Source organism: Fukomys damarensis, unplaced genomic scaffold (assembly GCF_012274545.1).
Source record: "Fukomys damarensis isolate Sample0158 unplaced genomic scaffold, DMR_v1.0_HiC HiC_scaffold_33, whole genome shotgun sequence".
In the NCBI taxonomy this organism is placed as follows: domain Eukaryota; kingdom Metazoa; phylum Chordata; class Mammalia; order Rodentia; family Bathyergidae; genus Fukomys; species Fukomys damarensis.
Window position 1 is genome coordinate 43,667,165 of NW_022900945.1, and position 11,884 is coordinate 43,679,048.

The 11,884-nt window shown below is 53.6% G+C and overlaps 2 protein-coding genes across 4 annotated transcripts in view; one reads left to right on the top strand and one right to left on the bottom strand.

Annotated features, from left to right (window-relative positions):
* Window positions 1-1,359, bottom strand: part of Ppm1j (protein phosphatase, Mg2+/Mn2+ dependent 1J) — a 6,454-nt gene extending 5,095 nt beyond the window's left edge. Inside the window, exon 1 of the mRNA XM_033758305.1 lies at window positions 1,262-1,359. Coding sequence (XP_033614196.1) covers window positions 1,262-1,344 — 83 coding nt within the window. The 5' untranslated portion in view covers window positions 1,345-1,359. The remainder of the gene's footprint in view (window positions 1-1,261) is intronic.
* Window positions 1,360-3,094: 1,735 nt separating this feature from the next.
* On the top strand, window positions 3,095-11,840 carry Tafa3 (TAFA chemokine like family member 3). 3 transcript variants are annotated; one of them, XM_033758306.1, is made up of 7 exons: window positions 3,095-3,258; window positions 4,414-4,465; window positions 5,955-6,090; window positions 6,191-6,306; window positions 7,034-7,183; window positions 7,982-8,106; window positions 9,445-11,840. In XM_033758306.1, exons 4-7 carry the CDS (start codon window positions 6,192-6,194, stop codon window positions 9,454-9,456), a joined length of 402 nt encoding a protein of 133 aa, XP_033614197.1. In that variant the 5' UTR covers window positions 3,095-3,258; window positions 4,414-4,465; window positions 5,955-6,090; window position 6,191; the 3' UTR covers window positions 9,457-11,840. The 3 variants fall into 3 exon arrangements, with proteins under 3 accessions (XP_033614197.1, XP_019064064.1, XP_033614198.1); XM_019208519.2 differs by lacking the exon at window positions 5,955-6,090; XM_033758307.1 differs by lacking the exons at window positions 3,095-3,258; window positions 4,414-4,465 and adding an exon at window positions 5,354-5,388.
* Window positions 11,841-11,884: the final 44 nt, after the last annotated feature.

The following is an 11,884-nucleotide window of genomic DNA, read 5'->3' on the forward strand; positions in this document are numbered from 1 at the left end:
CCCCAGGTTCGAGTGGGCGGTGCTTCCCGCCTCAGGCTCCCAGCTCGCGGCCGCCGAGCTGCGCAAAGCTCTCCCAAGACCCGCCCCACAGCCGCTTTCCCCGCTTCCCATTTTGGCCTCGTTCCGCCCCAGTTTCTCAGGGACGAAGGGTCTGTTGTGAGAAAGGAGCAGAGAAAAGGAAATCTTTCAGTCATGCCGTAGGTTAGACATCAACCAGAACTTCCCATTGTGAGGGTGGGAGACGTGCAGAGTGGTCCTGCAGGAGCCGATGACTTCATAGCGAAACAGCAGTTCCGGGCCGCTGGGTGCGAAGCACCCGGTGTGATCGCACCTCTGGCTGAGGCTGCTGAGGCGAGAGGAGAGCAGCGGACTCGTGTGTGTGTGTGTGTGTGCGCGCTGATGGTGGGGCAGGCAGGCGTGAAGGCGCTCCTTTCTCCGAAGACCACCCCCACAACCAGGAGATCAGTTGTCCCCAATATCCCACTTTCTCAGAACTGTGGCCCTCCCCCACTTAGGTCTCCCCTGACCAAATTAGTAAGGACAAGAACGTTAGTACTATTGGGGCTGGGGATTTGGCTCAGTGGTTCCTATGCCTACCTATGAAGTGCCAGAGTTAGATCCCCGATACCAAATAAATAATAAATGAATTTTTAAAAAATAACATCAGTACTATTCATTGAAGACTTATGGCACACTGGGCAGCCTACAAAGCACGTTCCGTACAGTAGTGACATACTGCACACCAACCCATTTTATGGATAAGGCACCACTGGACACTCCTGTCATTTTACCCGACTTGCCCCAAGAAGTCACACGGCCAGTGAGAAATTCACACTAATGTGTTCCTGACACCCAAACCCAGTTCTGATGTACCAACCGAGCTGTTTTCTCGGCGGGGTGGTGTGTGGGGGTTCTTCGTCTCCCACTCTCCTTTAAGGGCCGAGGCTGAGTGCCAAGATGCTGAGCAAGCTCTTTGGCTACCACCAGGGGGAGACAGAGGCCAGCCTAAACGCCCCCGGTGGGCTGCCTGTTTCTGCTTTTTTTCCCCTGGGGAGGCTGGTATTGATCTGATAGACTTACGTCCCTAAACATGGTATCAGGAAGTTGATCGATCATGGGCCCCCAGAGACAACGGCCCAGCCCACAATTCAAATGAGGCCAAAGCCCTTGTGGACCCAATATAAGTTGGGGTAGCCCCTGGGGATCACTGGCACCCATGGTTGGGGCTCCACCTGTAAGCACCAGCGGCTTCCCCACTTACCCCACTGTTTCCCTAGCTAAACCGTGCCTCCAGAAGAGTTGGCTTTCCTGGCAGCTTCTGAATAAAAATCCCACAATGGTCATTCAGCTTTGCAGACTTGCTGTAATTATGCCTGAGCGTTGAGCAGAAAGAGCCAGAGAAAACAAAGTCACAAGAGGAGAAAAAAAAAGTCCGACCCAAAGGCACACAGAACAGCAAAGGCAGACGGGGACAATGAACACATTGCTGTTTTGGGTGTTTCCCTCATTTGGGAAAAACTGGAGCTGGCTCTGATGGATGGCATAACAACAGTGGCAAGCCAAAGACTGAAGGTAAAAAAATATACAACCCCTGGTTATTTTTATTATTTAGTTTGGGACAGTTTACTTTCCACTTCTCAGAGTCACCCAGCTCCTTATTCCCTGCTCTTCATAGCAGCTGCAGTGTTGCTGAAAAGTGGGTTACAGAGCTAGGGTCTAGAGGCCCCCTGGCTCTTGCAACAGTGGATCGGGGGGATGTTGACCACTCCTTTAGGCTTTGAACAGCCCTCTACCCCAAACCCTAGGGCTCTTGACTCCTGGAGCTGCTCACCTGCTCTTGGTACTATCGCATCTACTCCATCCTGACAGCCCCAGACCTGGTGGCTCACCACGTCTATACATCCTGGAGGCAGCAGAGGGTGAGAGGGGAAGGGGACAGGCAGGAGTCTTATCTTGGCTGAGAGCTGACCAGGACTCTGCTCACTGTCTGGCCCAGGCAGGGGAGAGCAAGGCCTGAGCCAGGCTCCCTAATCCCAGTCAACCTGCAGTGGCTCAGGGCCCAGAAGTGGGGTTCTCCCCGCCCTTGCCTGTCCCTCTCCATTACCCCAGCCCTCCTGGCCCCTGCACAAAAAGACAAGTCCCTCCTGTGAACAGGGAATTTACAAAACACCTCTGCCTCTCACATCCAAAATACAACCCTATAAAGAACTGTACAACTAGCTGGGTGTGGTGGCACACGCCTGTAATCCCAGCACTCGAGAGGCTGAGGCAGGAGGACCGCTGTGAGTTCGACACCAACCTGGGCTACATAGTTCCAGGTCAGACTCAACTACACAGTGAGACCCTCTGTCTCAATCCCCCCCCAAAAAACAGAATTGTACAACTGCAGTTATATCACAATCATTCTGCTAAAGAAATGAGGTCCCAGAGCTGTGGTTCCCAAGTGGAAACTCACACCTGCAGCCCTGGCCTGGCGCCCCACTGTCCTACCCCCTGGTCCTCTGGCCCAGAGCGACGCTCCTAGGGTGGCGGTATGGTATTTACCAGTCCCTCCTGAACGTCAATCTAGGAGAGACCTGCACCGCCCCTGCACAGCCCGGGGGATGTTCTTCATCTGTTCGGCCCCCTGCACTACAGTCCCTAGCTTCCTGTGGCCTGAGCACTTTAAAATTGTGATGAAGAAACTGAATTTTTATAAGTTTAGATTTAAATTTAAATAGCGCACACCGAGCGCCTAACCGAATTGGGCAGAAAGCTCAAAGCCCCAGCGGGTCTGGGCGACGGGTCCGCGCTCCCGGCCCTTCTCACGCAGCTCCTCCTCCCTCCCTTAATCGCGGGACGGGGAGCGGCTCACCTGTTCCGACCTGGAGGGTGCGGGGGAGTGCGGCGGCCCGAAGCCGGTGCCTGGAGCCGGTGAGGTGAGCTCGGCCAGAGCCCCGCCATCCTGGCGTCTCAGCAACTTGGTGACCGACGGGGCAGAGCTCCGGACTAGACAGCGCCTTTCCGAGTCTGGGCCTCCGGCGCAGAGGGAGGGAGAACCTCGGAGCGCCGTGGGCAGGTAGGTCCCAAGGTGGGGGCGGAGTGCGGCGGCCCGAAGCCGGTGCCTGGAGCCGGTGAGGTGAGCTCGGCCAGAGCCCCGCCATCCTGGCGTCTCAGCAACTTGGTGACCGACGGGGCAGAGCTCCGGACTAGACAGCGCCTTTCCGAGTCTGGGCCTCCGGCGCAGAGGGAGGGAGAACCTCGGAGCGCCGTGGGCAGGTAGGTCCCAAGGTGGGGGCTCAGACTTTGGAGGACTGAGCGGGCGCCTCAGGGAGTGGGTAGCAGAGGCCAAGGATGGAGGTTCTCGCGGTTCATATCCTCAACCTCTTGCTGGTGATCCAGCTGCGCACTCAGCCTTTCCCTAGCCTGGACTGGGGCTTGGGAAAGACAGGCTAGAAAACTGAGGCAGAGCGGGGAAGCAGAAGGACAAATCCCAGAAGCTTCTTCCAGCTCCGTCTGGGAAGGGAATAGAATGCCTGGGCCCAACTCCCCTTCGTCAGGTCTTTTGGACCCTGGGATTCACAGACGAGATGGGCGAGTTGGATGGGCACCTCAGAGAGAAGCGCCCCCTTCTCCCCCCATAAAGCACAAAGCTGCCTTTGTAGGGAAGGTTCCCGGTGGGGGCGGGTGCACCTGGAGGCATGGGAGGGCTGTCCGTGGAGCAGCCCCTTCCTGCAGGTACCCCAGTCCCCGCTCAGCCCTCCTTCTGGGAGCGGAACATCCAGGTTTCTCTGTCCTTCCGGCCTCCCATCCTGTGTATTTCGGTTCTGCATCTCTTTGGTGACTGAGGCAGGAGAGGCCCGTAGGGAGAATGGAGAACCTGCTGGGGACTGTGGTCTCTGAGGCTGAGACGTGGTGCACACCCCGTCCTAGCTCTCTGGAGTGGGGATATGATGTGGACAGCGGCAGAATGGAGCCAGTTCCATGCAAGTCCGGGAAGCAAGTGCCATGGGGCAGGGATGAGGACTTGAAGTTAACGGGTTGAGGCAGAGGATTCAGGGCCTCGGGAATCTTCCCCAGCAGGAAACAGATGAATTCTACTCAGAGACCCTTCCCTGATCCTCAGCTCAGTGCCAAGGCCAGCAATGACAGTGCTGATTCTTAGACTCCCACCGCCCTGCTCCACTCCTGAGAAACCCCCCCAGCCACTCCTCTCAGGCTCGCTGCCCACCATGTTCCCGGAATCTGAGGCCCCCACACCTTACCCAAGGCAGGGGAAGACACTTGGATCCTGTCTGGGAACAGTTTTGGAACTGAACTGTACTTCGGTGCCAGGCCCAACTCCATGCCCTCTATCAAGCATTCCTTCACCTGCAGGAGCCTGGGCTTCCTTGTCCCTTGCTCACCACCAACACCTCTTACCCGCCTGCCTAGGTGGAGTGAGTGAGGCAGATGAACAGACAGAAGCTGGACGATCCTGTAGAAGGTAAGCGGGGAACAGTGGAAGATGGGAAGTGGGGGGTAGAAAGAAATCAAGCCTCAAGCTCAGCAGTGCTCCAGAGGGCTGGCAGAGCAGTAGAGGTGGTGACCCGGCTTACCCCTGAGCCTGAGGCCCTACCACCTCCTGGGACCGCCCTTGTCCCCTTCTATAGACAGGTCCTTTTGAACTATTTTATGCTTCTTCCCTGAGATTCTCTCCATTCTGATTCCCTCTGTTTCTAACTCAACCTCTGGGATAGATTTGTTTTGTTTTGTTTTGGTACCGGGGATCAAACTCAGGCCCTTGTGCTTTCAAGGCAGGTGGTGGAACCACTGAGCCAAATCCCCAGCCCTGGGATAGATTTTTGAGGTTTGAACCATCATGGATGGAAGAGAAGGAAAAGGCAGGAGAGCAGAAGCCAAAGTGGGGCAGTGGGCAGCGGGCAAGCTCCTGGGCTCTGGCCTCAGTCACCAAGGGTTCCCTGGCCTTGGGCAAGTCCTTTGACTTCCATTAGCCTCAGTTTCATCTCTTCCTTTTTTTCTTTCTTTCTCTTTTTTGTTTGGCATCAGGGATCAAACTCAGGTCCTTGTGCTTGCAACGGAAGCGCTGAAACCACTGAGCTAAATCTCCAGCCCTCATCTCTTCCTTTTTAAATTTAAATTTTGTACCATGTTTGGAGGTACATGCCTGTGATCCCAGCGCTTAGGAGGCTGAGGCAAGAGGATTGCCAGGAATTGAGGCCAACCTAGAATACATAATGAGTTCAAGCACAGCCTGAACTGCATAGTGAGACCCTGTCTCAACAAAACAAAACTAAATTTAACTTTTATTTAAATTGAATTGCCAGGGCCGAAGATTTAGATCAGTGGTTCCTCCTCCTGCCTCGCAAGCACAAGGTCCCGAGTTCAATCCCAGGTACCAAAAAATAAGTAAGTAAATAAATAAACAAATAAATTGAATTGAATTGCCACTACATTCCCAGGGCCTGCAACTCAGAAAGAACTTGGAGAAAAGAAGTCTCCCTCAGCCTCCGTCTCTTAGCCAACAAGTTTCCCTTCTTAGTGGCAAACAATATTGTTAGTTTTTGTGTACAGTTTCCCGGGCTAATTTAAGCAAGCAGCATAGATAAATGCTCCCTTTTACATGTTATATGCACACCGTTTACATTTTGCTTTTTTCCCTTTCATGGTGGGCTGCCATTGGAGATCACTGCATGTATCATGACATAAAGACATTCCCCCTTTGTGTTTTTGCTGCTATCTGGAAGGGACTGCATTTGCACAGATTCTCTGCAGTGCCCTCAGCCAGGCCTGTATCGATGATTGTCTGGGTTGTGTCCAGGCTTTTTGAGCTTCCATTTGCTCTTCTGTGAAATAGGTAATAACGATTCTGCTTTGTGGCATAGTCATGAAGGATTCAGGAGCATGGGTGTGAAATGCGTGGGTCAGGAGCTCAGAAAGTAGCAGTCAGCATTGTTGTTCCTCCCATGCCCCAGCCCTCTAATTCACTCTGCAAGGCCACTCTTGAAGGTCGTCTCTTCCACAAGCTGTCCCTTCCTGCTCCTGGTCCTCCTGTGTACTCATCACTTCCTACAGTGACCTCCTGCCCGGCACAAACTGCCTGGGGACAAGGTGTGCATCCTCCTGGAGAGCACGGCACAGACAAGGGGCTTGGGACGGGCACTGGGCGCTCCTGCCTGGAGCTGAGCGGGGTATGTGCCTCTCTCCACAGGATGAGTGGAAGGGCCACGTGGAGCTGGAGCCCAGGAGGCTGGCTGCTGGCAGCGTGCCTGGCCTGGCTGTGGACCTGCCTGGCCCTGGCTTCCTTACAGCCTCCAACTGCCACAGGTTTGGGACAGGAGGTGGGACTGGGGAAAGGGTTTCCCAGGACACCTGGGGAGCTGGACAACACCCCACCCCGTCCCACATAGCAAGCAAATCTCCTATGTGGACTAGAATCAACTTCAGGGTGCTGGCTGCTCTTCTGTCTACCTCCCAGGAAATTCTGCCCCTTCTGTTCTCTGAGCCAGTGCATGCCCTGGGCAGACCCATTGCTCAGCACCCCTTCCACTGTGTGAAGGAGTTCTGCAGGGAGAGAGGCCCTCGCGGGAGCTTAGGTCTAGCCTCCTGGCCTAATTCTGGGGTTTTCTTTCTGGGGTGGCCAGAGCCCGTGTAAGCGGATGATCCTCCCACGCATCGTAAGCCCCAGGGTCCCTCCCCTCACCCTGAGAAAGTGGAGAGGCAGGGATGCTGTAGGATGTCAGATTTTTTCTGCTCATGGGCCAGGCTCTGCCAAAGGGTGATGAGTATATTTGATCTTCCTGGAGAGGGACAGGAAGATTTCACCCTCTTCTTCCTTCCTTGACATTGGAAAATTGTCAAACTTGTGGTACTGGGTCTTACGTGTGCGAGGCAGGCGCTCTAACCCTAAGCTACCCTCCCACCCCCAGATAACCCTTAACCTTCCCCCAGGCAGGGAAGGGGCGGTGGGGGCCGCAGGGGTGGGGTGGGGCAGCTGGGGAGCCAGGGAGGGGGCCTGGGCTGGGTGCCTGATCTTGTGCTGCTGCCCCCTCAGTCCTGATAAAGCAGGGCACCTGTGAGGTGGTTGCTGCTCACCGCTGCTGCAACCGGAACCGCATTGAGCAGCGCTCCCAAACTGTCAAGTGCTCCTGCTTTTCCGGCCAGGTGGCTGGCACAACACGGGCAAAGCCTTCCTGTGTGGACGGTGAGTGAGAGGCCAGGCCCCGGGCAGGCGGGAGGCCCCCCCGCGCAGAGAGATAAGGAGGTCTGTTCTGGCCTTGCCATCTGCTGGGCTCCAATTTCACACCCATCTCAGGGGCTCCAGTGATCAGAGTCTCAAAGGGTGGGTCACCCTCTGGGGAGCGGAGGTGAGACAGAGCCAGCCAGGGTCATAGATAAGGAGGCTTCCGTTAGGTGTCTGTGCCCCCACCAAACCCACACCCAGGCACACAGCCAGCCGCGCTCCCTCACACTTACTCCTCTGGTCTGGTTGCCCCCGCTGCTCCCTCCCCTCGCCCCGTCCACCGTCCCTTTCATTCTCAGCCCTGCTTCTGCCCTCCCGTCTTGCTGTCCTTCACACACCCTCTTCCCTCCTCCCACCCACACTTGTGTCCTCACACTCACGAGGCATCCGTTACCACCCTGCTTTGCTCGCATGCACTCTGGCAGTTCACACCTGGTCTTCAGACTCCTGCACATGGCTTACACACTCACACATACCAAAGGGTCTGCTGAAGATCGTGCCTCTGTTGCTTTGCCCACCTCCCGCCCCACCTCAAGATCTTTGGTGAGGTGCAGAGACCTGTGGCATTGCACTTGACAGGGTTATGTCCCAGGCCTCAACTCAAGTACAGTGGTACCTCTCTGGGGTGGGGACAAAGGAAATACAAGGCTTAAAGCTGGGGTACACGGAAATGGGCACCATCAGCACAGACCCTTCTTGCCTGCCTGCTGCGCTCACAGAGAACTTAGAGCTGTGCTCCTGCCTCTTCCTGTCCCACAGCCTCCATCGTCCTGCAGAGGTGGTGGTGTCACATGGAGCCCTGCTTGCCAGGGGAGGAGTGCAAGGTGCTCCCAGACCTGTCAGGATGGAGCTGCAGCAGTGGACAAAAAGTCAAAACCACCAAGGTATCCCGCTGGGTGGACTCTTCACCCTACCCCACTTCTTTCTCCTTCACCTGGGACACCAAAGGAGGCACAGGAGCCCTGGAGGTCCATGATGGCAGTACCTCAAGGTGGGATTGGTGATCCATGAGAATGTATCCCCAGACAGTCCTGGGTCTGTCCTGACCCTAGGGGTTTGAGTTACAGCACTGGATCTGAAATCCAGTGTGTTCTTCTGGGCAGATTCTTGATGTTCCTTCCATGTGCCTCAGTTTCCTCTTCTGTGCCTAGAGGGAGTTGGCCTCCAGAAAACACCAGGTCTGTAAAAACAAAGCAGAGGCCAGGCGCATAAGCATGCACCTGTAATCCCAGGTACTTGGGTAGCTGATAGGAAGTTCGAAGGCATCCTGGACCAGTTAGTGATAGCTTGACTCACAAAAGTAAAATAAAAATGGCTAGGGATGTAGCTCAGTGGTAGAGAACTTGCCTAGCAGGCCCAAGATACTAGGTTCAATCCCCATACATGTACATGCACACATACACACTCATGCACCAGAAGAATTAAATTGTCTAGATAATTCAGGAAAGGTGTTGCTATCTCTACTTGAATTCCAAGTACAGAAGCCACTGTGCCAACTACTTCTGCCATGGACTGACATCCACCTCACCCTACTCCTGTGATCATTAACCCTACAGTTCATACCTACCTTTCTCCAGTCAAACCGCTCTGCCTGTTGTGAAAAAGGATTATTATTTTCACGGTTTGCTGGCTGCCCCACAAAACAAGAGGTAATTAAAATTTTCTCCAAGTTGTTAGCAATTCCAAGTGTGTGTCATGGCTAATTAGTTGCATCGTTTTGTCCTCACCCATTTGTACAGACGAGTGACCCTGGAGGGCCACCCAAAGAGCTGCCTTCTGCCTTCCCTCTCCACACACACACAGCAAACAGGTAAATAAACAGAAGGAAAGGTAGCTCCAGTGTTCTGAAGAAAGCAACCTTTTTCATAGAGCACAGATCAAAAGGAGCCGCGACAAGAAATCATTTGGCTGGACATAAAGCACAGCATCCTACCTGAAGGCAGGGAAGGGAAACAGCCAATCTCGGTATATTTCAGCCTATGAGAGAGTGAGAGCCACCACAGACCTTGACCTCTGCCGCCACGTTAGAGTTTTGTTTGTAGTCTAAGGCTGATCACCGCCCTGAGACTCAGAAGTGAGTGGAGGTGAGGCTGGGCCACACCTTCCCAGTCAGGACTTCTGTAGGAGAAGATCAGCAGCAACGATCTCTAAACAACCTGCATATCCTGGGGAGCATGCCGGAAAGGCTCCACACTAACCTTCCTCTGTCACTTTCTCTGTAGGTCACAGGCTAGCTCTTGGGGGTCATGGCTGAGGACAGGCTTGATTAAGCCCTGGACTGAAGAGTGAAGAGTGCTTCGCTGTCCTGGACACATGTTTCACACCAAGTGCAACACCAGTCATCCCAGGGGCATTTCACTGAAGCTGCTCAGCAGATACGATGGATCTCCAACCATGAACCTAGGCTGCTGTGTGCTTGAGGACACAAACAAGAAGGTCAAGACACAATTCTTGCTCTTAAGGAATGTCCAGCCAAGTTGGGGAACTGAGGGCAGATGGGTTCGATAACTCACAGTATGTATCAGGGCTTCTGAACCACCTGTCTGCTGTGGGCATGGTGGGAGGGGTGGAGATGAGATTCCCAAACCTCTTCAGCCATCCCGTGACCACAGGGTAAAACCCAAGAGATCCCATTTGGCACCTTCTCTCCCATCCCTCACATCAGTCTGCACCAAGCTGCTAACACGTTGAAGGAAAGCCCTCTGCCGTATGCCCCACCAGCATCCGGATGGGATGGATTGACTTGGGGAAGGCAAGCAAAGTTGAAGTCCAACAACTTTCTAGCAAAGCGCCAGCAGGAATGTGGCGTGGCTTGGGCTGTTTGTTGAGTGTGGGATGAACAGGTGCTTAGAATCTCTTGCCCCTTGGGGGCTTTTGTTCATTTGTATTAACAGAGGAGGAAACTGAATCCTAAAGTGGTGAGGCGATTTGCTTGAGATCTCACAGCCTGGGTGCCAGTCTCTCTGTCTGAGCAGATACTAAGTTCCAACCTGGTCCTTCCATGTTAATTTTTCTCAAGTATGGGATCCTGTAAAGTACTAGCTGAGTAGCAGCAGCACTTTTTTCAGGAGATGCTAGAGTGGGGACTTGGACCACGGCCACGGTTCTCTTGTCCAAGATAATCCAGAATACCTACACCCTGGGGCATGGAATCACTTGGTCTCCACTCTGTCCCAGTTCCCCAAATTCCCACACAGACCTCATGATAGGCCAGAGGTTACTCAGCCCAGTTAGACCTGAGGAGCTCTGAGCTAGTGGCACTGTTACAGCCTCTGACCCATCTCTAGAGTCTCTGGACTGGAGGCTCTGGGGGTATAGGGCTGGTCAGAGCCCTCTCCCCGGGATGCTTATGCTGGGGCAGGTGTGGCAGGCTGCAGCCTTTGTCCGGGACGGAGGGTCAGCACATTTAGGCTTGAGGATGAAAAAGCCTCAAATAAAAGGGGCTTCAGAAAAAGGACCACAGCCTCTATGCCTGTGGGCGTCCCTGGGACTTCAGGGTGTGCGGTGTCTATTAGTGACCAGCCTGGGAGCTACTGAAGTCTCACCATTAGAGAAAGCCAATCTGATGGTGGTTTGGGGCTGAGTCTGTTTCCCTGTCTTCACCAACATCACACAGTAGTCAAGCTGTCACTCTCATCCTCACCCACCCCGGTTTGTTTTGATTATTTCTGTTAATGGAGTGAACAGTAATGTGAGCATCTCACTGAATTGTAAATGACAGGGCCCTGCCAACATCAGTCTCTGCCTGTAGTGAGCTCATGAGGTACAGTAGTCGAGGAGCGGATCAAAGGCTGTCATTGCCTCCTTCAAGGCTGGGAAATGGAGGCTGAAGGACAGACCAAGGGGTTGGCAAACTTTTTCTAGAAAGGGCTTAGATAGTAAATATGTTAGGCTTTGCAGACCACAAATCCCTCTTGCATATTTTGTTTTTATTCAGAAATGCTGGAGGATTATACAAAAGCAGACCCTGGCCCCATTTTAGAGGTTTGCCAACCCGAGGGAACCCTTGAAGCCACCTCTGCAGCATGAGGCAGCCTCCCAGCCTCCGGGTGAAAACCTGAGAACAAGGGCTGGGGTGGGTTTTGTTTTTCTTCTAATGCTCCTTGCAAGATAGGTGAGTGAATTATTTAGGTTACAAATGAGACAGCTTTAGCAGTCAGGCAACAAAAGCCTGCTCTCATGGAGGTTACAGAGTAGGCTTCTCCACTCCCTCCTCAGCCTTGACACCGTGTCCAGGAGGCCGCAGACCCCTGCTCGTCTGAAATCCACAGCCACTAAGAAAGAAGGGCACCGTGATGCTGCTGTACCCTCAGCTGCCAACCACTGCCAGCTCCTGCCTCAGTCAACCTTCTAGCTCCCTGACCTTCCCAAGTGCCTCTTGTTCCTGCTCACTGAAAGGACCTCTTTCCTTTGATGTGTGGGGGAATCTGCTTGCTCTGTTTTATTTCCACAAAGCCTCATTTCGCCAGACCTGTTCAGGTGTTTGTTTATTTTGGTACCAGGGATCAAACCTAGAACCTTGTGCTTGCAAGGTAGGCAGCAGAAGCACTGAGCTAAATCCTCTGCCCTCAGGTGTTTATTCGGTAGGCTTTGAGAGATACCTCTTTTTTTTTTTTTTTTTTTTTTTTTTGAAAAGATTTCACTTTTTTGTTTTTTGCCCTT